The 26,963-nt window shown below is 53.4% G+C and overlaps 10 protein-coding genes across 10 annotated transcripts; 2 read left to right on the forward strand and 8 right to left on the reverse strand.

Annotated features, from left to right (window-relative positions):
• Positions 1-171: 171 nt before the first annotated feature.
• Positions 172-2,734, reverse strand: AYO20_02830 (hypothetical protein; the record flags this gene model as incomplete). The annotated part of the gene is made up of 3 exons (XM_022641134.1): positions 172-1,296; positions 1,374-2,433; positions 2,493-2,734. The coding sequence occupies 3 exons, from the start codon at positions 2,732-2,734 to the stop codon at positions 172-174; spliced, it is 2,427 nt and encodes an 808-aa protein (XP_022503009.1).
• A 1,122-nt stretch (positions 2,735-3,856) lies between these two features.
• On the forward strand, positions 3,857-5,534 carry AYO20_02831 (hypothetical protein; the record flags this gene model as incomplete). The annotated part of the gene is made up of 2 exons (XM_022641135.1): positions 3,857-4,036; positions 4,119-5,534. The coding sequence occupies 2 exons, from the start codon at positions 3,857-3,859 to the stop codon at positions 5,532-5,534; spliced, it is 1,596 nt and encodes a 531-aa protein (XP_022503010.1).
• Positions 5,535-5,798: 264 nt separating this feature from the next.
• AYO20_02832 (hypothetical protein) lies at positions 5,799-8,380 on the reverse strand (the record flags this gene model as incomplete). The annotated part of the gene is made up of 4 exons (XM_022641136.1): positions 5,799-6,255; positions 7,240-7,424; positions 7,488-7,913; positions 7,967-8,380. 4 exons carry the CDS (start codon positions 8,378-8,380, stop codon positions 5,799-5,801), a joined length of 1,482 nt encoding a protein of 493 aa, XP_022503011.1.
• Positions 8,381-9,058: 678 nt separating this feature from the next.
• Positions 9,059-10,066, reverse strand: AYO20_02833 (hypothetical protein; the record flags this gene model as incomplete). The annotated part of the gene is made up of 1 exon (XM_022641137.1): positions 9,059-10,066. The coding sequence occupies one exon, from the start codon at positions 10,064-10,066 to the stop codon at positions 9,059-9,061; it is 1,008 nt and encodes a 335-aa protein (XP_022503012.1).
• A 1,176-nt stretch (positions 10,067-11,242) lies between these two features.
• On the forward strand, positions 11,243-12,745 carry AYO20_02834 (hypothetical protein; the record flags this gene model as incomplete). Its single annotated transcript, XM_022641138.1, has 1 exon — positions 11,243-12,745. The coding sequence occupies one exon, from the start codon at positions 11,243-11,245 to the stop codon at positions 12,743-12,745; it is 1,503 nt and encodes a 500-aa protein (XP_022503013.1).
• A 770-nt stretch (positions 12,746-13,515) lies between these two features.
• AYO20_02835 (hypothetical protein) lies at positions 13,516-14,670 on the reverse strand (the record flags this gene model as incomplete). Its single annotated transcript, XM_022641139.1, has 1 exon — positions 13,516-14,670. One exon carries the CDS (start codon positions 14,668-14,670, stop codon positions 13,516-13,518), a length of 1,155 nt encoding a protein of 384 aa, XP_022503014.1.
• A 467-nt stretch (positions 14,671-15,137) lies between these two features.
• Positions 15,138-17,814, reverse strand: AYO20_02836 (hypothetical protein; the record flags this gene model as incomplete). The annotated part of the gene is made up of 5 exons (XM_022641140.1): positions 15,138-15,711; positions 15,794-15,940; positions 16,021-16,251; positions 17,400-17,532; positions 17,589-17,814. The coding sequence occupies 5 exons, from the start codon at positions 17,812-17,814 to the stop codon at positions 15,138-15,140; spliced, it is 1,311 nt and encodes a 436-aa protein (XP_022503015.1).
• A 515-nt stretch (positions 17,815-18,329) lies between these two features.
• Positions 18,330-20,204, reverse strand: AYO20_02837 (hypothetical protein; the record flags this gene model as incomplete). Its single annotated transcript, XM_022641141.1, has 5 exons — positions 18,330-19,152; positions 19,209-19,351; positions 19,431-19,687; positions 19,768-19,900; positions 20,022-20,204. 5 exons carry the CDS (start codon positions 20,202-20,204, stop codon positions 18,330-18,332), a joined length of 1,539 nt encoding a protein of 512 aa, XP_022503016.1.
• A 777-nt stretch (positions 20,205-20,981) lies between these two features.
• Positions 20,982-21,506, reverse strand: AYO20_02838 (hypothetical protein; the record flags this gene model as incomplete). The annotated part of the gene is made up of 2 exons (XM_022641142.1): positions 20,982-21,215; positions 21,276-21,506. 2 exons carry the CDS (start codon positions 21,504-21,506, stop codon positions 20,982-20,984), a joined length of 465 nt encoding a protein of 154 aa, XP_022503017.1.
• Positions 21,507-25,157: 3,651 nt separating this feature from the next.
• Positions 25,158-26,816, reverse strand: AYO20_02839 (hypothetical protein; the record flags this gene model as incomplete). Its single annotated transcript, XM_022641143.1, has 1 exon — positions 25,158-26,816. The coding sequence occupies one exon, from the start codon at positions 26,814-26,816 to the stop codon at positions 25,158-25,160; it is 1,659 nt and encodes a 552-aa protein (XP_022503018.1).
• Positions 26,817-26,963: the final 147 nt, after the last annotated feature.

Raw genomic sequence — 26,963 nt, forward strand, 5'->3', positions numbered from 1 at the left:
GTGGTGTTCCCCCAAAAGATGACTTCTGACAGTTTTTGCAGCATGACGGCTCTTTCATAGGCCACCAAAAGTGCGCGGCGAATCAGGCGCAAATCTCCAGTTACCAAACATCCTGGAGGATACGGACGTAGATCGTTAGCCGGTTGCATTATGTCCGGTATATCCAGTGCATCATCCCAAGCCAAACATGCCTTGGTTCATGTACTGAAAGTCATCCGGCAAGTCGAAAAGGCTTTCCAAAGTCGCATTTGGCCATGCGAAGCTGTTGTAAATCGAAAAATCTCTGGAAAACTGCTCTGTCGGATTCATAGTTGCGTTGTTATTGTGTACTCCGATGCTATACTGGGTCATGGTGACCGCTGAGTTCACACCCGTTGACGGAACCGCTGCCCCCTCGGTCTGTAACAAGTTGACAGTCCTCGGATTGGCGCAGTTGTTCATGTTCGCATCATCGGCTTGCAGTTGTCGTGCATTCATTGCATCTGATGCCTGCATTGATGAGTTATCAGGGGATCCAAGCACAATCATAGGACTTTCGTCGTTGTTGTTCCAAACGCGCAAGTGTTGGTCTCTCGCCTCGTATAGGTGCGTGATCAAGCCGTGCATTTTGGTCGATGCCACAGCCCATGGCTCCATTTCTTTCATCAAACTCAGCGTAGTCTGAACTTGCCTGTGACATTCCTCTCGAATTTGTCGAACCTGGTCCTTAACACTGCCTGAATGTCTAAAAGGTAGATGGTAAGCAGGTTCGGCCTGGGAACCATGGTCGCCAACATCCGCGCGAAACACATACAAGCTGAGTAGTGGGATCATGCAGATTTGCAATAAGTACCAGGTTGACGGCCAGGCAATGTATTGGTTCGGCGACTCCGACGACCTAGTTTTCACCGAATCAATGGTCTCCCCGGACAGCGTCAGACACTTTCGCACACACAACCGCTGGTCAGATGTAAGCCCGCCGAAAGGGATTCTGTGGAGGACCGCCTCCATAAGACTCGGCCGATACAATAGCATTCTGAGATTCAGGTAGCGCCATCTGATGGTCAAAAAAGGCTGCACAAAGCGTTTCGAACCCGATGAATCTGACATAACAGCACCCATTCCTACTAGTTTGTGAAAGTATGTCGGTAGACCTTCGTACCAATCGACAAGGTGTGCATCGAGGCTGAGGAGTTCGGCAAACGGTACAGTATTTGAAGCCATCAACCGGCTTTGTATCTCTGTCATGATGCGTGAGAAGCCAATGGTAATGGCCAGAGCCGAGGAAGAACATGGACTTTCACCAGCATCAGGCATCTGTCAACAATTTAACAATTAGTAAGTCACCCCTGAAATCCGGCGTCGGGAGCTACGCCCTTATATCAAGGACTTACATCTTGTAAGATCTCTTGAGGATATTTCACCTCGCTCTCAAAGATCTTGGTATCCAGTGTACGGCCCAATGTCACGGCCTCGGCTGAATCAAGGACAACGAGGTTCCACCAGATCTTCCGCCTCAGGGCTTGATGCTCAACAGATGAGTTGTTATTAGGCTGTTCTTTGTGAAGTCCCAATGCATATGCCATACGAAATGCTGCTCCGAGAAGTGCAGACGCAAGATTCGGTCGATTGCGATAATGATTATACCAGCCAGCCATGAGAATTAGAGCTTGCAGTGTCTCAATGTTCTTGTTCCCAAGGCCTTCTATGTCCAGGTGTGACTTTGCAGCATGGTAATAGCTGAGGTGTTCCCTGGAGTCCGTCGTCGTACAGCCAATGGATCCAAGCGCCAATACCATATTGAAGAGACAAAGCCATGGACTGTCGTTTCGAGTACCGGCAGAGGCGATCTTCCTGAATTCGGTCTGGTCAAGGATAGGGGTGGCAGGGTCAATCCAGTGAAAATAGGCGTCGATCAACGTACCAATTCTCTCAGTCATTTGGAGGGATGGTGGTGTCTTGTGGCTGGTCTCGGGAGAACGGTAGGACGCACTTCGTTGACTGGTTTCTGGACTGTGTGTTGGCTGTTGCTGGCCCACCGATTCAGGGGCAATTCTGAGTATCGTACGGAACATTTGCATCGTCGAAGAGGGACCAACGTAAGACGAAGGCTGTATTGTTGTTGCCGAAAGGGCATTCACGTCATCACCAGCTTCAGATGGTACATCGTCCTGTTGCTGAGAATCTTGGAAAGCACTGGGAACCGTATCGTGCTGGTCCATGAGATCATCATCGCGATCTTGAGGTCGACTCTCAACAGGTATTAGGTTGCCGATGGCAAGACTACCTTGGTCGGGTGCCACTGGGGACGCCGCCGTCTCGAATGATAAGCCAATTCGTTGCAGTAGTTCTTCGCGGGAAAGTCCACTGAGGGCATCAACTGATGGTGACGGGAACAGCTTTGCGAGAATTTCGGTCGTGGTCTCGAGACGTTGGCGAACAGACTCGAAGTTTCTTGTCTCGGTTACTCATACCGCACGGGACATGTCAAATGCATCACTTGGAAAACTCACTTTCGACTGAGGACAAGCGCAGGACGTGAGAAGGTGTAGATGCATCTCTCGGGTTGCTTGTACCATCGACAAGAATAGCAGGGGTGCGTGCCGTCGCACTTGGTTTTCCTTCGCTTGCATTCTGCACAAGCCGTTTTGATTCGAGCATCTCGGACCCCAGACTGATGCGCAAGTGTCCTAGGTGGCGTACGCGTCTCAACGAGTGCAAATTCATGCTGTGTGGGATGCTGATTTGTCGCCATCATGACAGCTTGACCCAGAAGACTCCGAACTGGTGGTGACAACGCCCGATGGCGATAATCCTCAGGAACATGGCGGAGATTGCGGCGCAAATTCACCCGATCTCGCTGCTGCCCCTACATCTAGACCGTCGTGACGAGCGCCAGGCTTGAGACAGCATCGACGTACTGAATGTGATGACTAGTCAATGCAGCGTGAATAGAGTGTTTATCACGATTGTTAGAGGCAGGCGTGGAGGTGAGAAAAGAGCGGATGTCTAGCGCAGTCGACACTGATTGAGAAAATGACTGCGACTCATTGGTTCGGATTGGCTTTGTCATGTGATTTGTACACTAACCACAAATAGGAAGGCGCTGTCCTTTTATCCTTATCCGGCTTATCAATAACACACTCCCCGCACTGGCACCCACCGGGAACCTCGTCCTCGGCAGCAACTCGCACTGATTGACTGATTGACTGGCAGAACTTGGTAGTGTCTGCGCCTAATAAAATAGTAGATCATCCACGGCGCTTTTGATAATCTTCGGTCACTCACCGGCGCACTGGAGAAATTACCCAACAAATGAGTTCTTGCTTCCGATTCTCCAACAAAATTCCTTCCTCGAGAAGCTCTTGAAACGGCAAACGACCCCCCGAAAAGCTCCACTGTCCATCCACCAGTCCAATTAACCTGATTACCATGGCTGCCTCTCAAAGACCCTCAGCGTGGTCACGAGCCATGAAATCCGGGGAAATAGTCGAGCGATAGGCATTGAATCAGCCATTGACGACACGGAGGTCGCATTCCGGCAGGATGCCGTGGATCCGTGTCTCTATCAGGCGGGTCGGTAGACGGGGTGCTCTGGCCAGGGTCGTTTGCATCCAACATGTCGTAGCACCATTTCGACTTCTATACTATCGAGCAGCTTCAGATAAGTGAACTGCTACCGTTACTACGGTGGCGAGTCCTTATCTTGATGCTTCAAGCCAACGCTGAAAGATAGACGGGCTGATAGTTCCTTCATCCGAGGACACAAGACCACTGCAATTCCTACCTTTAATATAGGTTCGGCAACTCAGATCTGTGGATGACTGGAGAGATCCAGAACACCTCCATCAGCAACAAATCTTACCTCAACTCCACCATGTCTTCACGCAAGGATGACACGAAAGGTGAAGTCACCAACGTCAAGGAGGAACACCATGCCGAACTGCTGGAGCAGTCAAAGATTGCTACTCATATTGAGCACTCGCTTGGAGTCATTGAAGCTGTCAAGCTTTATCCTATGGCGGTCTTTTGGGCGTCGTTATTCGCCTGGTCGTTGGTAAGTCCCGCGGTCCTAGCTAGTCCCCTACACTCGAAAAGTGCAGACCAGAACACAAAGACGTCGTCCTAACGAGAGATAGGTCATGGTCGGCTATGATTCAGGGCTAATCTACAGCTTTTATGCCCTGCCAGCCTTCGTCAAGAAGTACGGCACCAACTACGGGGGTGACATTGGCTACGAGGTATCCGCGAAGTGGCAGAATGTTCTCGGTATGGGAACACCCGTGGGCCAATTCCTGGGAGCTTTTACCGCCTCGTGGCCAATGGAGAGATGGGGCCGAAAGAAAGTCTTCTGGGCGTCCCTCTTTTTCAGCACTGCCTTCATCTTCCTCCAGATGTTTGCAAACAACATTCACACCCTAGCGGCAGGTGAATTCCTTGCGGGTATTCTCTATGGCACCTACGTCGTCCTGGCCCCGACCTACGCATCGGAGGTATGTCCCTTGGCTCTCCGCGGCATCCTGAACGCTGGGATGAACCTCGCCTATGTCATTGGACAGTTTGTCGCTTCTGGGGTCGGCAAAGGGTTTTCGGAGCGGACTGATCAATGGGCCTACCGCATCCCATTCGCGATTCAGTATATTTGGATTCCCATTCTTGCTTTCGGCCTCATCTTTGCTCCGGAGAGCCCTTGGTGGCTTGTGCGCAAGGGCCGGGTGGAAGAGGCCGAGAAGGCGCTGAGACGACTTGCGAGAGAGTCACCCAAAATCGATATCAGAGCCACGCTCGCAAACATTGAGACGACTACGATGCACGAGATCGAGGTGGAAAAGGACACAACATTCATCGAATGCTTCCGGGCGTCGAATCGTGCTCGCACCGAGGTCGCCATCATGGTCCAGATCTTCCAAGTCATCACTGGCATCTCACTGATTGGCTATGCCGTTTATTTCTTTACGCTGGCTGGCCTGCCTGTCAGCGCCTCTTTCGACATGGGAGTCGGCAACACCGCCATCGGTTTCGTGGCCACTTGCTGCTCTTGGGTCTTCATGTCCTTCTTCGGCAGAAGGACCATCTACATGTATGGGGTGGGCATGATGGCCGTGTCACTCTTCATCATTGGCATTCTGGACTGCGTCCCGCACTACACCTCGCGTCCTGGCCTGGCGTGGGCGCAGGCCGCTCTCCTCGATATTCTGACGTTCCTGTTCCAGGGCACCGTCGGACCCATCAACTTTGTCATCTTTGCAGAGATTGGCGCCACGCGTCTGCGTTCCCAGACGGTCGCTCTGGCGACGAGCACTGGCTCCATCGCCCAGATCATCATGACCGTCGTGGTTCCGTACATGCTCAACGCGTCCTCGGGCAACTGGCGAGGCAAGACGGGGTTTTTCTTTGGCGGACTCAGCACCATCGCCACCATCTGGTGTTTCTTCCGTCTGCCCGAGACCAAGGGACGCACGTACGAGGAGCTCGACTACATGTTTGAGGCGGGTATTCCGGCGCGCAAGTTCAGGGACTTTAAGATTACCGAGGCGCGAGAAGTCGAGGTTTAAGACGTGACAGCGGTGGCGGGTGGGTGTGCAAGGTGATAGCGTGTCGATGGGCAGATGGTACCGAATCGCCGAGTGAGATTAGAGATGTGCCTTGTCTATATGTATGCGATCAAGACGTGCTTGGAGATGTGAGTCTCATAGTTTGCACCGTACGAACAATTGCATCGGTCAGCGAGGGCATTCCCTTCCGTTGGTCTAAAGTAATAGTTAAGCATATGACTGTTCTCTTGCATTCGACTCGGCTCTCCCGGTTAGAATGAATTATCAAAACCTCCCCCTCTGAAAATCCACCACCATGACCTCCTCGACCACACCGGTCAAGACCTCGACCCCGAAGCCCCGATGCACCGGATCATCGTGGACGTACCAGTCCCGGTCGTCGCGGGACGCAAATTCGAGGACAAAGACGGCGTGGAACCCGCGGTGCAGGTCCTCGACGCTGACGTCGCGCCCGCCCGTGAAGGAGCGGATGTATGGTTTGTGGGTGGCGGGGGAGAGGCAGCGCGTTTGGAGGGCGAGGAATTGGTGCGAGATGGAGGCGCGGGTGCTGGGTGGGATGTGTGCGTAGAAGCGGAAGTGGACGATGTGGATGATTGTGTCGTCTGAGGAGGAGGAGGAGGTGGTGGTACTGGTACTGGTACCGTTGGTGGTGTTGGTGTCGATGAGGGTGTTGGGCTCAAGAGTGATGGAGCCCATCTCTTCTTCAATGTCGATATAATCTCTTGATAATAGTTGATAGTTGATAGTTGATATTTGATATGCTTTGAGGCTGCCTGCTATGCTATGCTGGGCGTCGACAAGGAGCCCTCCCTTCCTTTTGCGATCTCCAACGAGTACCACTCAAGAAAGTCAACCGCTCCCAAATGACAAACTCTGGTACAAAGTCCTCGCCGAGTCAGTGTATACACCTGACCCAGCAGTGGATGGATGTATATACAGGACCTCCTATGTATCTTCTATGGACCTACCGTGTGAAGCAGCCCCCAAGGGTCCACACACCCCCGACACAATCAGAGAGAAGCGACAATAGACAGACACATCACATATCCTATTTCCTATTGCATCTCTGGCCCCGAAGCACTCCAGACATATAGTCAAGACAGCCTCTTACTCAACCGGTACACTGCGATCCCATTCCAGAAGGTGAAGCTTACTTACGCCGTGTTCGTGCTTGCATCATCGTGTACAGGCGCACGAGTACGCGGGCAAGACTGGGTGGGTCTCCGTGGCCCGTGGCTGATCACGGTGGCAGGACGCCAGGACGGGACGCGGATGGCACTGTATCTTTTGCCGTCTCATGTTGACACGAGGAGGCGGCGGCGGCGGCGGCGGCGATAAGTCAGGGTAGTATTCGCTTGGGTGGAATCGCACTCGCAGTCGTACGAAGAGCGATGGCGCGGTGGATACTACTTGCGCACGGCTAGTCAACTCACTAATACTTGAAAGCATCTATCTATCTATCCGCTTGGTACAGGGAGGCCGAGCTACTTCACGAGTATGTACATGCCAAATGTTCAGATCTGGGGTTCTGATTGTGATCCGTGCTCTGAGTGGTTTTCGCGATGACTAACTGCTATACTACTGGACTATACTACCTTCGGCCCCTCCTTACTTCTTCTCTCGTCCCTCGGCTACTTCTAGAGTGTTCAGCAACAATCAATCCTCAGTCTAACACGTGTGCGGTCTCCAATTCGGGATCGCATACGAATTGTTCGGGGTAACCATATTGAAGGTCCCCTCCCACTTCCACGCGTGCAAGAACCAGCCGACGTTGTTCTTCTTGAAGAACTTGCAGTTGGCGTCGTACGTCTTCCAGAACGTCGTGTACTGCGGAGCACCAATGTCTTTGCTGCCCTGGTGTAGAACGTTGAGCTCCCAGGCCCATTGTGTCTAAGAGGGAGAATTGAGAATCAGTCCTGTATCAGCGTTGGAAGCGCTGGAGAGAGATCTTACCTCGGAGATGACGAGAGGAACGGGCGTGTAGTTCTTGTACCAGTGTACCTGGTCACTGATATAGTCCCAGGATCCGGAGATATTGTATCCGTGGTAGTACGGCATGATATGAGCGTGGACAAAGTCGCTCTGCGGAAGAATCTGCTTCCCCACAGGACCGAGACCCGGTGCTTTGCCTGCTGTGTAGTTGCTACACAAGATGCCAGGACGGTCCCAGTCTTCGCTGATGCCGACTGGAATGCCATAGGGTTTCACTGCCGCCTTGAAGTCAATGAGGTCATTGATGAAATTGTCGCCGTCGTCCTGATCGCCGATCGGTTCAGTACCGAATTCAATGCTGTGAAACACGTAAGGCGCGATGTCCTTGTAGGTGCTGTTTGAAAGGATCTTGATAATGGAGCTGGCAATCTTTTGCCAGTATTCAAGCTGTGGTCATGTTCAGCAGACAAATGACAAGCGACCAAGGGTTCCAAACATACGGGATCGCCGTTCAGAGGCCAGGCGACTTGGGCAACAACTCCCATATCATTGGCAACAGCTGCTTTGATCAAATTCTCCCAGATGTACGTGGTGTAGCAATATGGCAGGTAAACCCGGATCAGACTTGCTCCAAAATCACGTTTCTGGCGCTGCAGGTCGGCGTTGATACGGTCAAAGCTGTCGTCGTAGCACTCCCCTTCCATGGGATAGGAGAAGCCGAGGAATCCATAGGTCATGGATTGAGGGCACCACCACTCCTTCCTGGTCACGTTGGGTGCTTGGAGGGAGCCATTGAATGAGGCAGTCCCGAAAGGAAAACAGTTCACATTCTGACCTCGAATGGGCGAAGCAGCGGGAAGGGCCCAGACTCTGCTGGTGAGGACAGCGACGATAGATATCGCGACAGCGCGCATATTGTTGGACAGAGACAGACTTACTCTGCGGTGTTCTTGGGGACCGGCGAAGGGTGGACATGAGCATATTGTATTGACCAACTACTGCGGCTAGGATCTCGTGCTTTGCGGTTGACTGTCCGTACGTGTATGGCATCCATCAGGAACACACCAGCAATCATACGTGTCATTGTCCCTTTCCTGCTTGAGCTTGATACCAGAAGTCATTGCATTGCACGAAGTAGCTATCAGCATTTGCACAAGACAGGGCGATCATTGCTGTTCTGGGTCTGTCAAGCGCGCAACGTGATCTGCTAGGGTTGACGTTGAGAGTGAACAATAGCGAAGCCAGAGATATGGACAAGGATGGACAATAGTCAATGCTGGTCAATGGCAAGCGGGAAAGGGATGTTGAAATTCCGTACACGTGATGCGGAATTGTGTTGAAGCTGCCGATTGGCCACAGCCACGAGGCTCGCGGCCAGCCTTGTGTGGTACACATATGAGGTGGCCTTTAAGGCTTCATCTTCTTACCGCCAACTAGGTAATCTTGGCAGACCACTCAAAACATACTTCTTGTTCTAGTATATGACCCCCCACTGGTGACATCTAGCTCTCGAGTCGGCTCTGGCTGCAGAGATGGAATATACAATGCCCATCTTACACTCTTCACTGCCAATCTCCCGTTTTACCACACATCTAAAATATTTCACCTTCGTAGGTCATCTTTTCGACATCACTAAAGTCATGCGCATCACGTAATCTCTCATACTCTTCAGGCGACAGCTCAATCATCAAAGGCGTGATTCCTTGTCCCTTGGTGCCGTGGATGATGCGCTCATACACACCGGTCCCTGCGGGAACTCTGAACTTGGCAGTGCCGTGCCACCAGCTCGCCGAAAAGCCCAAGGCGATCATGAATCGCATGTCGTCAGACTTGTTGCAGACTCCGGCATGCCACAGTCTCATGTCTCGGAAGAGGATCGAACCTTTCTTCACCGTGGGTTGAATTCCAGGCAACGTTTTCTGTCTCTCGGCAACGTATTCGTTTGTGATGTGAGTTTCCCCCTTTGAGCCGGGCGGTGTCTGGGCCTCGGTGTTGAAATGATGCGTCCCGAGCCAAATCTCTGTCGAGCCGTTGGCCGGACTGGCGTCACAGGTATAGACATTGGCAACCACATAGAAAGGTGCTGGCGGGTGGTTGCACATGGCGTCTGAATGCACAGGTTGCCGCTTGACTCCGTGGGGTAAGGCGTTGTTGCCACTGACCATATTCCACGTCGCGTTCGGTCCCAGGTAAAGGTTCACCGCGTGAAAGAGCAGCTTGTTCAGATAGACGTCGTCGAAAAAGTACTTTGATGGACTCAACGGAGGGCCCTGTTGAATGTTCTCGGCCCCGAAGTTCTTGTAGAGGTTCTCTTTGCTGAGTTCCTTCTTGGTGTCCTCGACCATAAATTCATTGATGAAATCGAGGTGATCGGGGTTGATGACATCTTTGAGGATAACCACACCGTCCCGATGCATCCCGGAGAGGAACAGCTTAATATTGGCGTCATTGAATTGGCCGGCAGCCAATTCCTCTGGGGATGGAGTGACTTGAACAGGTGTATTGAGATGCTTGGCGGGCAAGTCTGGCATATACTCGTTCTGGGTGATCATCTTGCCATGTTTGGGCTCGACCGTCCCATTGGTTCCGTTGGGAGACATTGTACCAAAGACGAAGTCAATGCTGTGTCGAGTTGGCTCTTGTACCTGTTTGGATCAGACGACTTGGTCACAGGTTTTTGCAGACTTGGTCTTGTTGTTATACAATCACTACTCACCCTTGTTAGCTGTCATTCAAGCATCAGCATGCAGAAACTTCCTCATCAACCAAAACAAGGCTTCGCTGACCAGCAGACAGACTCATTCCCGGGCCAACAAGATCCGGACACCTGACTCACCATGTTGGGCACGGATGGGAGGCTGCAAAGTTCCGTATAGGCTGCCATCTTCAAACCACATGGTGGAGACGGCAGTTTGGGACATGCAACATAGGAGTAGTAGTGAGTTCGTCTCCAAATATGATGATATCAGGCATAAAGGAGAGGATAGAAAAGTTGGAGAGAAGCGACGAGGCTGCCGAGGATGGAATTCACCCCCTTGGCCAAGCCAGTGACTGAATATCGGGGAAAAGGGGACGGTTCTTTTGTCTGCATCCCAACACATGATCACACTATAAGCGCCTCGACTGATTCCGATGACCCGCCTCGCCTCCTGATGACACTTTGAACGATGACGACGCTGTCACGTGCCTGTTTGGATGAGGCCCAGACTGTCATCTCCAGGGTTCTGACTTTTTTTTTCCCGCGGATAGTCTCTAAGCAAGGGATGAATGATCGCCCAAGGTCCAGTCCACTCCCAAGAATGTGTCAGGCAAGTCTGTGCTCGCTCTCCCTTGCATACCCCCTTATTTCGAGACGAGAATGCCGACTTAGGGAGGTTTCATTACGCGCTCAGACACGCAATGTTGTTTTGACTGATTCCGGGTTTTATATCCGTGAGATTTTCTGACGCAATCGACATTTTAGGGCCACGGTAGCTGATCGATGGATCCGTATTCATCTGCGAGACCCTTTAAGCGTTCGTACCGTAGACGATAGAGTTCATGTATTTTACCAAAGACAAACATTCAACACAGGGGGCAACAATGGGCTCGAGTCAATTCGATGGAATTGCCCTTTTCTCCCTTTCTGCGACTTTTCGCGTTTCCCCTTCTTTCACTGATGACAGAAATCCTCCCATTCCTCCTCGCTGGTCAGCAAGACTCTCCTGCCTTTCAAGAAAGAGTCACGAAAACCCAGGAGGATTCACACAGCGTCGCGTCCTTGTCCATGACCAGCCATGTCGTCGACCCTCGAGCAGGCTATCCCCCTCCTCGAGGACCTAGATAGTCCCTGCGACAGCAGCAGTCTTGCACGAAGCGTCCTCGCCCTTCCCGAGCACCGGCTATCAAAACAATGGACTCAGTTCTGCCGACTCTGGCTACGACTCCTCGTCAGCCTTCTCCCGAAATACATGCAACCCGGTGGTCGCAGTAAGGGCGAACTGCCTCCCACTGCATACCTCGATGCCCTGCGCGGATACGCGGCCCTGATCGTCTTCTTCTATCACTCCTTCCCGCTTCCCAGCACATGGCTCTTCCAACAAACCTTCTTCCGCGTCTTTTTCCGCGGCGGCCCCGGCATGGTGGCCGTGTTCTTCGTCATCTCGGGCTACGTGCTCAGTTACCGCATGTTGAAGGCGATCCGCAACAAAGACCCGATCAAGCTGCTCGACAGCCTTGCGTCCTCGACGTTCCGGCGCTGGTTCCGGCTGTACGGATCGACCGGTGTGGCGACGTTCGTGGCAATGGTGCTCACGCAGCTGGGGTGGTTCTGGCCACACGCGTCTGATCGAAAAGAAACATTCCTCGAACAGGTCTGGGACTGGTTCCAGGACTGGCTGGAGTCGAGTGACCCGTTTGCCAACATTCAAGGCTGGATCCACGGCTGGGCGTTCCGGTCGAGGTACCTGTACCAGATGTGGACCATCCCCGTCGAGTATCGGGGCAGCATCGCGCTCTTCGTCTTCTGTGCCGCGGCCTGCAAACTCTCGAGTCGATCGCGGATGGTGTTTCTGTGGCTGGTGGTGCTTCTGTCCTACTACTGGCGGGCCGTCTACATTGCCGAGTTCCTGATCGGTATGTTCATTGCGGATCTGTCGCTGATTCGACATCCCGAGCGCCTGGGCCGACGACTGCTCTTACCAACGCCACCAGGTCCTGCTGCTCCGGAAACCAGCAGCAGCAGCAGCAGTATTGAGAAACCGATCCCCAACCCGACCTGGCGGCGGTGGCTGTTTGGGGCACGACGACACGGCCTCGCCTCCAAGATCGGCTGGGGCCTAGTATCGGCGACGGGCTTCTACCTACTCAGCCAGCCCGACGACCCGGACAGCAACACGGAGCTGCCCACGCCGTGGCCGACGCTCCTGGGCCTGGTGCCCTGGTGGTACGGCGAGGCCATGTACACGTTCTGGGTGAGCATCGGGGCGGGCCTGCTGGTGCTGGGGCTCGACAACTCGCCGACGCTGCAGACCCCGTTCACGTGGTCCTTCTCGCAGTACCTGGGCGACCTGTCGTTCGGCATCTACGCCATGCACATCATCGTGCTCGAGAGCCTGTTCAAGCCCGTCCTCAACCCCTGGCGCGAGGTCCACCTGGGCGAGTCGGCCATTGCGTGTTTCGTCATTGAAGTCGTGGGCACGGCGGCCGTGATCTGGGCGGCCGACTATTTCACCCGCGCGGACAAGTTGGTCGTGCGGTTCGGGCGGTGGATCGAGGTGAAGACATTTGAGAAATGGTAACAAACCCAAGCCCGAGAATGGAGAATGGTAGAATATATAATAACCATAGAGACTGGCCATCCATCCCGAGGGGTGTGGGAGAGGCAGAGAGAGAGAGGGATTGTTTCTTTCTCTTTCTCTCCTCCCCCAACCCTTTTGGTCTGGAGGTCTGGTCAGAAACTACTAATGAAAGAATCACGCTTGATGGCCTGGTGACGATATTGTTTCTATTTTGGGGGAGGCCAATCATACTTGACTTCTTCATAGTTCGTCGGAATTGGGGTATCAATCAATGTTGAAGAGATTCCTGGTTCCTCCATCGCATCACCTCCTGATCTGGATAGGTCTGGCTTCCCATTCCTGCCTTTTCGTTCGGCCCCTTTCAATCTGGGCAGAGAAATACGCCTTTCTCATCCCTACCTCCGTCTCGTCTCGTCCCGTCACGTCCCGTCCCGTCCGTTCGTCAATCAAATGGGTCAATCGATCCTCATCCATCTTGATCCCGTTGTTGAAAACAGGTCATTCCAATAAAACCGTCCCTCTGTTCCATGCCTTTTTCCATCTTTGTCTCTCTAGTAAGAACCATAAAACCTCCTGTGAATGCGAGTGAGAGTCAGTCGAGTAAAACTCCGAGGAAGTGCTGGGAGATGCGTTCTCGTGCAGAACCTGACACTTTCGTCCTCGCTCCTACTACATCTTCTCTCTCTCTCTCCCCCCTTCCCACCCACCTTTGCTTCTCCTCCTTCCTACTCTGAGATAAGTAGTCACATGCGTTTGAACACATATTTCGATCACTGCGCAGTATCGGGCCCCCACACAGTCTTTGCAATGTCGACCTCGAGCCGGATCTTGTCCCACTGCTGGTCCTCGCTCAACTCGTTGCCCTCCATGGTACTGCTAAAGCCGCACTGGTGGCTGAGGCAGAGCTGGTCGATACCGCCGGGGCAGTACTTTGCGGCCTCGCGGAGACGCTGGACCATGGCGTCCTTGTCGTCCAGGTCGCCCTTTTTGCTGGTCATGACGCCGAGCACGACGACCTTGTGCGGCGGGAGGTGGCGCAAGGGACTAAAGTCGCCGGAGCGGGCGTCGTCGTACTCCAAAAAGTAGACGTCCACGTTGAGGTCGCGGAAGAGCACCTCGGCGACGGGCTCGTAGCCACCCTGGGCGAACCACTGGCTGCGGTGGTTGCCGCGGCACAGGTGGATGCCGATGGTCATGTCGCGCGGCCGCTTCTCGATGGCCCGGTTGATCAGCGTGGCGTACTGGCTGGCGAGCTGGCGGGCGTCGGCGCCGTGGCGGGACTCGGCCTCGGAGCGCATCTTGGGGTCGCACAGGTACGCGAGGTTGGTGTCGTCGAGCTGCACGAACCGGCAGCCCGCGGCGTACAGGTCCGCCAGCTCCTCCTGGTACACGCGGGCGAGGTCGTCAAAGAAGGCGTCCATGGACGGGTAGGCGTCGAGGTCGATGGTCTCGCGCCCGCCGCGGAAGTGCACCATGGTCGGGCTGGGGATGGCCACCTTGGACGAGACTTTCCCGAAGACGCTCTCCCCGCCCGCCGCGGCGATCTGCCGCTCCAGGAACCGGAAGTCGTCGACCTGGATGGGCCTGCTGTGGCCGAGCTTGCCCGTCACGATCAGCTTGGGCGGCGCGAACCCGCCCTTGGAGGTGTTTGTCGACATCATGTTGCCGCGCACCTCGATCCCGTCCAGGTGCTGCAGGAAGTCGAGGTGGAAAAACGCCCGTCGGAACTCGCCGTCGGTGATGGCCCGCAGGCCCGCGTCGAGCTGCTTCCGCACCACGTCGGCGATGTGCTTGTCCTCGAGCTGCCGGAGGTCCGTCTTGGACAGTTCGCCCACGGCCACTTTCTCGCGCGCCGCGAGGATCTCCTTGGGGCGTAGCAGCGACCCGACCTGGTCCGCGCGATATACTCCGGTTGGAAGCGGCATGGCTCGGCTTGTTGTCTGGCTGGCTTGGCTCTATTACCGAGTAGTGAGTGTCCTGCTGTCTAATTTAGGGAGCAGGTAGAGGGAGAAAGCAACTTCAAACTTGGGTAAAACTTGATGATGCTTTGAAAGAGACCAGGGGGGATGGATTGAGAAGAGAGACGCCTCCCCCCAGTCCCCTATGTACCGCTATTACCGACTACATTAATCCAATCCCGTCTCACCCTCAAGAACCACCGCAAGTGAAAAATCGAACTTTCTGCAACTGCCGGGGTATCCACCGAGGTTCCCTTTTTGTACGGGGGACTCCCAACGTCATCACGGCGCCAATTGGTCGAAGGAGCTGCAAGGCTGTGACAGTAGAGGCCAGAGCCGGGTTGACAAGGCTGACCAATCAGAAGCCGACACCCTCCCACAGGCAGCTTGTCGACAGCACTCGGTAGACCTTCCATCAATTGATGTGACGCAACCTAACTGCACCGTCTTTGTCTCCTGTAATCCTCCAGCCCAGTGGGGACCAATCTCCCCGGATGAGCGACGTGAAAGAGCACTGTATACCCCAGCATGACCGCCCCCTCAAAGACCCAGAAATACGCCTCGGCCGTCCACAGCGGGGAGCGCGGGGAGACGAAGAGCTGGACGGTGCGGAAGACGTTGCGCACGCACACCAGCGCCATCAGAGCGAGCAACACCGACAGAAAGGGTCGGTGACGGGCAGCGGCGACGGCCACGTCCACGTCCCCGTTGCGGCGTCGCACGAGTGACCACAACCACCTGAGAAGGACGTAGAGAAAGGCCGCGTTGGGCGCGAGTTGCAGGAACAGGCTGGCCTTGAGCAGCGCGAGGGCGGAGCGGACGGCGCCCGTGCTGGCGTCGGGGTTGAAGTACGTGGACGCGCCCTGGGCGGTGCAGGAGATGACGGCGCTGAAGAAGGTCCAGATGACGACGTACGAGAGGGTCAGGTTGGGACGGGGCCATGATGACTCCGCCACCGTGGCGGAATATAGGAGCAGAAGCATGTAAAGCGGGAGCGTGAAGATTGGTCTATCTCCTCCCAGAGACGTCGTCAGCACTCGGCACCAAACCCTCTTGACCTGTTACTTGGGACGCAGCGAGATGAACTTACGTGGCGCTGTAAAAGAGCCCCTGGATCGCGCTCCCTTCACCATCTGCATCATGATCGTGTGCAGCAACCTCGCGACAGATGAACCCCGCCGTCATGACAATGCACGCAAAAGGGAGCGGCCATGTCGTCTCCCAGCATTTGTACTTGCTGCGCACGACAACCAGGTATTAGCAGGCCCAAAACAATTACTGACAATGGCAAGGTTTATCGCGAGGAAAACTTCACACCTGCTCTGCCATATATGAACCGCACAGGAGACGGCGAAGAAGACGGCAAACACGGCAGATGGGCCTTGCTCCATGTCGTCGAGGAAATTGTTGATGTCGGCTTTGGCAAAGGTTAGCGAGCTCGGTCCGATGTCAAAGAACAAGGTGAGCAAGAAAAAGGACCAACTGACGATCTGGAGCCATGGCCTCGATCGATATTGGGCGTGAAAAGGAATCTTGATCTCGTAGGGCCTATCACAACAGGAGTCAACCACGCCAGACCAAGGATATCAAATCGATATCAATTGGATTGCAGACGAAGAAGTCCAACCGAGACAGCAGTTAAGGGAAAGTGACAAACAAGAACCACCGCTCGCATATATCAGTCTCAAACCATGATCATGAAAGGTCGTCTCGTCTTCACCATATATACATGTCGTCCGTCCGAAAGCATTTCGTAGTCTGCTCCACGTCCCTCGTATTCGGGAAGGAATCTGCCTCGCCTTTGCCTCGCCTTGCGATTCCATCACGCAAAGGTGTCGTTTCCCGTATTTGTCCGTCCAACACCAGTGTCGAACATGTTTCCACCCACAAGAGCAATTCCACATATTTTTGCAAGCTCAACAATGAGGTGCATTGATATTCTTTCCCAGCCACTTGTCCACTCCGAAGTGTGCCTTGCGGATATGCCCAGACGTCTTGACTGTTACGGTCAATGGTTGTGATTGGCTCCTTGACGAGGAGTTATTGCCCGTCCAAATACGAATACGGCGCGACCTGCAAACGCATCGTGTTACCCGAGTACCACGAGACCACGAGACCACGAGCCAGCGGCGCGGAAGAACTGTTGATCCAGGACAATGCTGGGGGTCAAGACGGGGGGTCCCCCAAAATCGAAACCGGCTCGACTCCTCCCCCAGTGACGAAAAAAAAAAAAAATAACAATATATTGACAAGCGAGAGGGCCTTGCTTAGCTTTTTGTTACGTGAAGGCTCCATTCATTTCCTATGCTCTTGGTGGCAAGCTCCGAACCTCATTAATGGTGTAGGACCGAAATGGGTAAAAAAAGCTTCATCACCCTGTATGAATTCCACCGCAGACACACACACTCTGGTTGTAATCGAGAACTAGGTTCAAGAGCAGTAACTGCCACGGTGATCTCTTGATGACAACATCACGGGGATATAGAAGCCAGGGGCATCGTAAGCGGCCCCTAAACTTTCATTGACTTCTGATGTCCGTCTTGTAAGGGTAACAAGTGCGTTGCGTCGCTGCGCTCGACTCACACAAAATCCCTAGAAGTGGTGTGATCCCACGTCGATCACATCTGGGTGCTAGACGCCGTTATGCTAGGCCGTCAGGGATACATTTCGTCTCTGGGTGTTCGGATCAGACACACCCCTGCATATCCGAGTCGTGATTGATTGTCCCGACCATCAGATGTCGCGTAGAGGCGTCGCCCTCCAAACAGCCATTGGATGTCCGAACATGCGTTTCATCTCGCCCAGTCGGGGACAACACCCATTTCTTGCCTGTCGTCCGTCATGTCGCTACGGGGGTTCAAAAATCCCGTCACATAATCACTGACAAAACTCGCCCTTTGACCCAGCGCGCTTGGCAATATTTCCCAAACCGTCTCTATTCTGCGAGCAAGACGAATGCATCTCGTCTGTCCATTCTGTGGCGTCCAACGACATGGTATAACTGGTCTGGGTATTCCCACCGGTCAACTGGAGCATTCGTGGTGTGGATGGAATGCGCCGCGCGCCGTTGTCCCTTGCATTGTCAAGGAGGTGGACCGAAGCCATGACCATGGCAGTTATTCGGATGGGTCATCGGTTGGCGCGCTCGAAGTATACCCCTGCGTATGGCCAGGTCCAGAAGGACCCCTCAAAGACCCTAGGCGGAACCGATTGACTTGTGATTCCCACCAAAGCCAGGAGGCTTGAGCGATCGCTTCCAGACCTGCATGTTTAACGCGGCGTGGACCGATCTCGGGAAAACTAGACTGGCTCCGAATTTGGGTCTGATTGGGTGGTGATTAACAAGCACATGGTGATCATCTGGTCTCATGGCCTTGTATGCTAGGCAACCCGTTCGAGTATAGCACCTGAAAGAAGTTGCAAAGCATTACCAACCAGGTTGATATGCAAAATACCTGCGTGCAGCACAAATTACGCCCTGTCGTACCCTTTTCAGAATAGTAGACAGTTTGCAGTGAGGCTCCCAGCTGTGTTCCGATGATCATACACAGTATTTGTGGAAGATTAATCCAAAGGGCTTAGTGAGGCTCTCCAGAATCGGAATGATTGGTTCAAGCGCGCGTCCGTCAGTATTCTGACGCGAGTGCCTCACTGTCAGGCTCGGGAGTCAACTGGAGATCGGCCAATCTCTCCACGTAAGCGGCTGTAGGACCCGATGTTATAGAGCGTGCTGGCAAACTGAACTCCTTGTTCGGCATCAACTCGAAGACAGTCAACATTGGTTGCATGCCCCCGATCCAATCATCGTAGGAGTAGGTCAATGCAAAATGTACCCTGATCTGCAGAATATGACCGAGCAAGTAATGCGGCGTGTTAAAGGTTGCGCTGTGGAAGATCAACACGACATAGTAGAGAAGACCAATCTCCTTGTCCCAGAGGTTGTCCAAGTCGGTCTTTTGAAGAGCATCACGGATCTCCTCAAGTATGGAAGTCCCTCGCGCCACAGAACGCCAATGCCTGTTGCTCTCCACCGATCGGATCAACAACACCGAGGTCAATCTGCATGCCTCGTAGACGTGATCGTCCGCGGACGGCAAGTCGGGCACCTTCGAAGACGGCATGGCCAATATGCGCTGGCCCAGTGACATCGATATCGTTGCGTCCGCGATCAGTTGATGTTGCGAGGAACAGGTACTTCGCCGAAGCCAGATTTTGACCACTGACTGCATCATCTGAAGGAGGAGTCGCAGGTGGTCGCGTTTCAGCAAGGGGAACGGATCTTCGCTAGGGTCTATTCGCCCATCGTAAAAAGGGGAATAAAGCTCTGGGTCAGCTTGAAGTCTTGAATGCCATCTATCTTCGAAGACCTGTTCGTATTCCTTATACGCCGTTTGTGGATCTATTGGAGGAGCCAAGCCAGGCACCGGTATGTGGCATCTTCTCGAGATTCTGCGCGGATAGTCAGCCTTGCTACACGAGCACAATAAGATCTCTCATCGTCTCACGCAATCATTAGGATAATCCTCAGCACGTCCTTGCAGAATCTTGAATCTTGAAACATGTTCATATTCTCCGCCTCTTTGATGAGAACCGCATAAGCATTGCGGTGGATGACATATTCTTCAGCCCCTGCCGGCTCTCCACGAACCTACAAAAGTCAGCGAGTCTGTTCACCCACGCCGTTGGCGCTGACCACGTCCAAGGAGGGCTCAAAATCTCACACTTACTAATGCACACGTGGCAAGAGAAGCGACGGCCGCGATGCAGCTGATGATAGCAACCTGGGAGGGCTGCTGGATAAGAGTGCGAACACGGCGCATGGCTTCCAGCTTCAAAGCAGTAGTCGTGGGCGACGTCGACTTTGCATTTAGCCCGTCGAGATGGACCGAACACAGAAGCAGCATGGAAGTGAAGAACGTGCTGTCTTTGGTCCCTTCGGGCCATACGCTCTGTTGCATCCTTTTCTGATTATATACAGCGAAAACTAGACACCAGAACAGGAGGCAAAGGTCAGCAACCTCTGAAGGAGGGAACATGAGTGCGCCGGAGAGGCCAAGGGTTCACCATTATGCTTGACCTCGTCCAGGATCCCTGGTATGTGTTCTTCTATCGCCAGCTGTGGCAGAGACCGAAATGGATCGAATTGAGAGCCAAAGAAGATGTTACCGGCGCGATTGCGGCGTCGCCGTGGTACGACCTGGGGAAATCAGGGATTAGCTAAGCGCCCATCCTTGAAGTACCCATGGTGCCATGAGTTCATAGCGATTAGACGGTGGTCACAGGTGCTGGCAAGTTATGTGCGATGCAATAAAACATACCTGGCCAGTCTGCCGTCTCGTCCGATGCAGTTCTCTCGTAGTATGTGCCCTTATTTGGCTGATCCCCGCCTTGTCCAGAGCGCCATCAGCTCCCATCAAGACGAATTCGAACCCAGCATCGCCTCCCGCCTTCTTCTTCGCCGCGTCCCATTTGCTGGCATGTCGAGGATGATCGCTCGCCATGGTTTTGCAAACACCAGAAGCGGATAAGGCGGGGATGCACGTGTGCCGCCCGGGCCCTCGACCCACGACAATAAGATGTTGGATTCCAGGCTCCTCTTTTTGTGATTTTGAAGGGTTCGCCGCCGACACAACTGGTTGCGATCAGGACGACTTCTGCCCACAAATATGTCCGTGAAAAGTTGCCCCGGTTCGGAGAGAGAGGGAGCCAGACAATCAGCTTGCCTCGCGAAACAGCGACGTCTGTGGAACACCTTGTCCCAGGCTGACGAGGGAGCCTCGGAATGCTGGCGGGGGCCTCACAAACCACCATTCTTGGTACTGACTCCATCGGCGCCCCAGCTGTTTTGCCCGTAGTGTCAGTGGTTTCGCGGATGACTAAAGCTCAATGGGTCAAGACGGTATCCGACGGTGAGAAATGTGGCCAATGGGTTGCTCGCCAGCCACAGTTCCGACTTGCTCACGAAAGGCTGATTCCTCCCCACTCCCAAGCGAGGTCCAGAAAAGTCAGCAGCCACCTTTTACCGGATCTGGATGCTCCCCTCTCCAAGGACAGATCTCAGAGGAATCCCTCGATCCACGCAACCTCGCATCGACGGGCATGCCAGCCCATGAGGCGAAGTACTCCCATCGCAGCTATTCATGGGGATAGATAATGGAGCGATGCAAGCAGAAGAGCTTTGAGATTAGCAGTAGCTCTTGACGTGAATTAGCCGGCATATATATATGGGTACATATAGGTTCAGTTCCCTCGTCGCGGAGTCGAATAAGCCCAACTTCTCAATCACCCAGGGAGTTTGACTGTACCGATGCCAGTAACTCTTGAAAAGTTCGCAGAAGTCGCTCGTGCTCGCGACTGAGACTTTTGTATAGTCGCTCGAAATGGTCTTTTCTTCCAGTAGCCCCTTCCAGCTCTTCCTGCAAGGTGCGCAATTTCGCCTGGGCTTCTGCTAAGGCTTGCTGCTGGCGAACCCGAAAGGCTCGTTGAGCAGCTCGATTTTGCGCCTTACGTCTCTGTGAGATGGCTAGTCAGTGAATTTGGTCATCGGCGCATTCGTCTATTCCTACACTGACCTCGTTCCGAGTAGCAATGGTCCCAATGGGCTCGAAAGACGCATTCAAATACTCTGGGGTGCCCGGTGTACCACTTCCATCATCCGGTACAGTGCTTCTCATCAAAAAGGCGTCGTGATTTAGATCAGGTTGACTCAAGCACGACACGCTGTTTGAATGCCCTGTCGGGTCGCCGTATGGTGGGTCTCCAAAACACATGGAATAGTCATGAGCTGGCTGAAGGAATTCCATCGTTGGGCTATTCATGCTCGTCAATTGAGTGGCAGGCGAGACCCTGTTCTGGAAGGAAGAACGGGGCGATATCGAGGGGCTCGTAGCAGGGAGGCCATAAAACTCAGGACAAGTACCGCATTGACAAGGCGCACGGTTCCTGTCCGGTAGCAGTGCAGGTTGAATATTGTGTTGTGATGAGGACGATGTTGGTATTTGCTGGCAAACGCAGCTCCCGGAGAAGGCCATTTGAGAAGCCACGCACATGAAGGAAATCACTCGCGGACCAGCTCGAACTCGTGTGCCTGGTGACGATCTGCTCGTTGGTTCAATGCCGACTTTCCACCAGAGTTCCACCAGAGTCAAGGCCAGGTTCAACTCTGATATTTGGATACGTTTTTGGAAGAGTATATTAGAATCAATCTGCTCCGCAATGGTAGTATCTATGGGAAGTATTGCAGAAAACCACGGGGTTTTGGTAGAGTTGTCGTTGTATAGTCGATCAGGAGACAATCGATGATCAAGAAGGACCCTTTATGACAATGAACGGAGCCATATGGACAGGAAGAAGCCTCGAGAATAAATGATTGCATCTCGCTAGCAACAGGGAAGTTGGATTTTTTCCGACGGCAACGTCCTCCCGTGTCATTGCCATGTGCTGCCAGGGCCGTCAGTACAGAGACGTTGAGTAGTGCTCGTCAGGTGGGAAGCATCAAGCGACTAGATTGACGGACTCATGCAGATCAGGCCACTAATTCGCCAAGTTCAGGCACCTTCAGCCATGGGAAACTTTGAGGGCGCGTAATCTGCGGCTGTAACGTGGGAGAAATCGTATATCCCAGTCGGCCGTCCGCTGGGATGATCACCATATATTACGGATATAGCACCTGATTCGTGCTCAGTACAGAGGCTGCCATCTAGAATACATCCTTGAAGCAGTTGATGATATCTGCCAGTTGTCTAGAAGGCCGTGCCGCCCGGCGCCCTGTAGCTGTCTGCGAGGGAGCAGGTCCGACAATTCCCTGCTCGGCGAGAGCATAGCCTCGGGGTCATTGACTGATAGGGATTGCAACATGCAGCGTCCGGGGAACTCCATCATACAAAGTGTACGGTCCCTCCAATATAGATATTGATCCGGGAGGTCAAGGCGCACAAAAGCTCGGGTATTGGGCTCCCATATGCACAGGTTCGTCCGAGCCGGGAGCTGCAAACCGGCCGTACCTAATGAATGCTGTGCCAGTATGACATGTTCACGCAGCCTACCTTCCAGGGCTGCATCACATTTTCACCATGTGTTATCCGGTACAGAGATTTGAGCAGCAGGAACTGCTGTGGCTGAGTCCGCTTTCAAGACTGTTACTACCTCTTTGAAACGTTCCCTCCAGGACAACCGTGCTAATCCAAGAATGGGTTGTGCAATATAATCAACGTGGGTGGATAATCGACCTCAAGGTGGTGCTGGTCGACCTGGTCTGCGCTTGAGAAGCATACATGAGGCACATGGCGCTTGACAGCCACAAATTTCCCAACATGTCCACAAGCTTGTGGCCTGCCAAACTTGGCAGTGTTTGTATCGAGCATACTTCTCTCTCACATTCTCTTTCTTGAAAGCCGCGTGGTAACTCTATCGGTTAGCTTTGAATGTATAGCGTGTCACTAGCGATATTGAGAACTTAGACTCTTTGGGGTTGTTACGATTGCCCGACCAATTCTTTGTCATGTCACCACAAGAGACAGCAGCTTTGACCCCCTCTTTTCTTTGGCAAGTCGGAGCCCAGAGCTCTGTTCAGCAGCACTGAAATCTGCTTGTTCAACAGGTTCGTTACCACGGTGGACCCTAGAAACGCCTAGTAAACGACATCGAAACGAGGTTTGACTTCGGCTTAGTCAATGGTCTGCAGTGGGAATGTAAGCAATACCCGCAAGGCTGGCAACGGGGGCGACAAAGGAAGTCCGTATAGAGGCCAATCACTGCCTGCAATGTTGCTGAATGATACATTCGACCAATCGCATTGTACAAAACTATCATCCTTACTGGCTCGCGGTCTCTGTTTTCAGTTGCCAACTTTTCGGGCAGGTGGTGGCACCGTCCGGACCCAAAGAGCTTCCAAACAGAGTGAGCGAACGGCAAAGCGAGGCTGGCGAAGACTCCGCATTCGCTTGTTCTGGACGGTTGCATTCGATGGCTTTTCAGTACCTCGTACAACGATATATGTCCTTCTCCTGTCCTGTAAGTGACTGCCCTCTCCAGAGGAAATGCGGGTTCGGGCCACAGATACCGAATTTGTGGGTAACTTAGTGGTAGATCCTATCGATCCATTGCACAACTAGACCGCTGGAACATTGAGCAAAATGACAAATCGTCCGTTCGAACACACGGCTCATAGATAAATCCCCGTCGACTGTGAAGTCGTGGGTTTGTACGGCACAACGTCCCGAGACCAGCTTCTGCAACCGTATCATTGACATCTATATCGTGGTGGAAACGTCACCAAAGCTGTTCAGGTAGCTTTGTGAATGCTCCCCCGTCACAATCCACCCAGTCCTTGCCGAGGATGGAAACTGTATTTGGTGGGCTCCCGACTGAATCGAACCCAGTTAGGCAAAAGGGTATCTTGATTGCGCGTCTCGTGGCAAGTATTGTGGCACGTCGTTGCTTTGAACATGTCACTGAAGGTTCCGTGCACCGACAACACATTCGCCTGGGCTGAGACAAGTGAAGCATGAGACACTGCGGACGAGTTATTTCTCGACGCTTGGCATCTGAAAAGGGTGAATGTGTCGGGTGAATGTGTCAGTTCGGTTGATGTCGTTGTGGCCACGCCTGGCTCACTCAAGGGTGCAGCGGTGGGTATTGCGGCTGGCTCGTGGCTGATCTGCTCGCGTTCGCGAAACAGCATTCACCACCCACGGGAACCTCTGCTTCGATGAAATGTTCTTGACCGACACTTCGCAAGCCTCGATGATGGCCATATACACCCGTCAATATTGGGTACACGATAACGTGAGGGACAATGGTTTCCTCCTCGAGTATCGCCTAGCGGTGCTGCGCCGACACTCCTTCCGTCATACTGCGCCCAGCTCATGAAGACCAGAACGGTTATCTGCAGCTAGCATCTGCAATTCAAAGATCGTCTTACGAAAGACGCAAGCTCCCTTACATAACGAGTGCTGCAGAGGAAAATTGCTTGTTATCAAAGCATTGGCGAATCGTTTCGAGGGCCCGCACGCTTCGTCGCCGCTAGCACAGAGATCTTTGGTCCAGGAAGGACGGGATGGCATCGAAGGGTTTGCGGAACCTCCGAGCTCGAAGAGGGAGGACCCTTGAGAGTGGAGGCTGGTTCTATGCTTTGAATGGAAGTTGTGCCGTTCTGTAAAGGGAATTAGGCTTGACGAGACTCGTTATCAACAACCGCTGCGAAGGTCTGGGTCCGCTTCACGAGAATTGTTCCTTCTAGTCGATTACGACAGCTCTCGGTTTGCATCTCGGTTGGCATCTCGGTGTGCATGGTTGGCATGATTGACGCATAGCCCATGAGGTAAGCTTTATTGGTGACTTATCATGCTGTTCTGGCAAGTGGCCCAAGTTTGTCAAGGAATCATTTGCACTGTCGGTCCCCAGGTCTTAAGCGGAAACCCCGACGGATTGGCCGCAGTTGTCCGGGTGCTCGTTTAGCCATACAGGACCTCACACACACCACCAATGGGCACATCCATAACCGCATCCGTTCCTTCGTTCCAAGCAAGCTTCCAATTTGGGTGCGTTGCGTAGGCCTCTTGCGTACCATAAACGTGTTGGGTTCGAACCGAAGGCGCAGTTGTCGGGACGAAAGGATAAACCGAAGGATGACTAGAAGCATAAGCTGCGTATCGGCCCTCAAAAAGAGGAAACGGTGCGGAGCGAGAAGTCCGCGAAAATTGGTAGTCCCATGCTCGAATGTCTGATGGTGATGAATGTTCGATATTGGCTCGGGAGGACTTTCGCTTTCCTTTCTCCTTTGATCGATGAGCCCCATCAACTCCAGTTTTGGAAGATTTCTTCCCTCTCCCACTCTTTACCCTTGCGCTTTCCATATCTCGTTCAAGCCTGACCCGCTCTTCTAGCTCCTTCACCAGTCTTTTACTCCCCCCTTTTCTAATTCGCCCGGATTCATCGAGGACAGCAACATTTGTAGCGGCATCGACCATGCATTCTAGGCTCGTCAACGGGAGAGTGAGATATTCGACGTTGTAACTCAAGAGTGCAACATAGATGAAGATAAGAAGCATGACAATCCAGGCAGGTATGGCGAGAGACCACCATCTATTCGGATAATAGGTGATCCCTAGAGCGTGGAGGAAAGGAGACGGCAGATACGACCAGAGAATGTAGATTAGAAAGGCGAGCGTCGAAGCCAAGTACAAGACAAAGCCATAGTACTCGTACGTCGGGACTTTGGGTGATGTTGGCGGAACTGGGTGTGCGCGCCGAGCTGAGTGTGCCACGGCTGCTTCAGTATCGTTTGGGGTCTCCACGTCGGAACTGTCAGGTGTGGTTGGCCGAGTTGAGGCAGTTGAGCGATTGAGCAAAGAGGGAGGACGGAGCAGAGAAGTTAGGCTGGGCGAAGGCGGTAGGGGAGTTGGCGGACGATTATAGAATGGAGGGTAGAGCGGAGGAGGTGGTGGAGGCGGAAGAGCTGTTGTTGACTGCGAGGTGTGTAATCCGTCTCCTTGGTGCTGTGGTTGAGAATGCACTGAGGTCTGTGAAAGCGTGGGTCGAGCGGGCAATGAACGCACCCGAGATAATGATTCTGGTCTCTCTGACGCCGATGGTAAATGCGCTCCTGGCCCGGTAGCACCGTCATGAGCCTGTTGTGAGACTTCTGTGTCCAAGGTCTCTTCAGAGAAGACTTCTCCTTCGTCTTCTTCATCTTCTGATTCCGAAGTCTCCTGACGAGAGTAGTGAGACTCGAAATCATCGTCGTCTAATGTCACCCCTGCCACATCAAGCTCCGAACCGTCTTGTTCGGCTCTACTCTCTTCCAAGGGTGAAGTTCTTCCGCTAGGGCCACACACATCATTGTCTTCGTCTTCGCTCCCCTCCTTATCTTCGCCACCGAGCTCGAATGCGGTTGCGGCCCGAGACCTCTGAGGGCTTGGTGTTGGCGTCGAAAAATCACGTTCCGGGATGATCATACGAGGTCCTGTAGGAGTGCGTTGATCGCTGGGAATTAACGCTGTTGGAGAAGGTAGGTTTTCCAGGTACGGCCGCAGGGTGGGAGGGAGTGATTCCGATTTCGAGAACGGACGAGGGCCTAGAGCAGGCGAGCCACCTCTGCTTTGGGGTGGCATCTCTGAATCTGAATCGAAAGGGAAGGTTGCTGGCCCAAGGAGACGCGTCGAGGAGGGACATGGACGAAGCAGAACGACGATCTCAAGTTGGCAAGGTTGCGAGTCACGTGATTATTTGGGACGAGGCTGCATCTCGTGGAAGCGACT

The sequence above is a fragment of the Fonsecaea nubica genome (genome assembly GCF_001646965.1).
Source record: "Fonsecaea nubica strain CBS 269.64 chromosome Unknown Scaff12, whole genome shotgun sequence".
In the NCBI taxonomy this organism is placed as follows: domain Eukaryota; kingdom Fungi; phylum Ascomycota; class Eurotiomycetes; order Chaetothyriales; family Herpotrichiellaceae; genus Fonsecaea; species Fonsecaea nubica.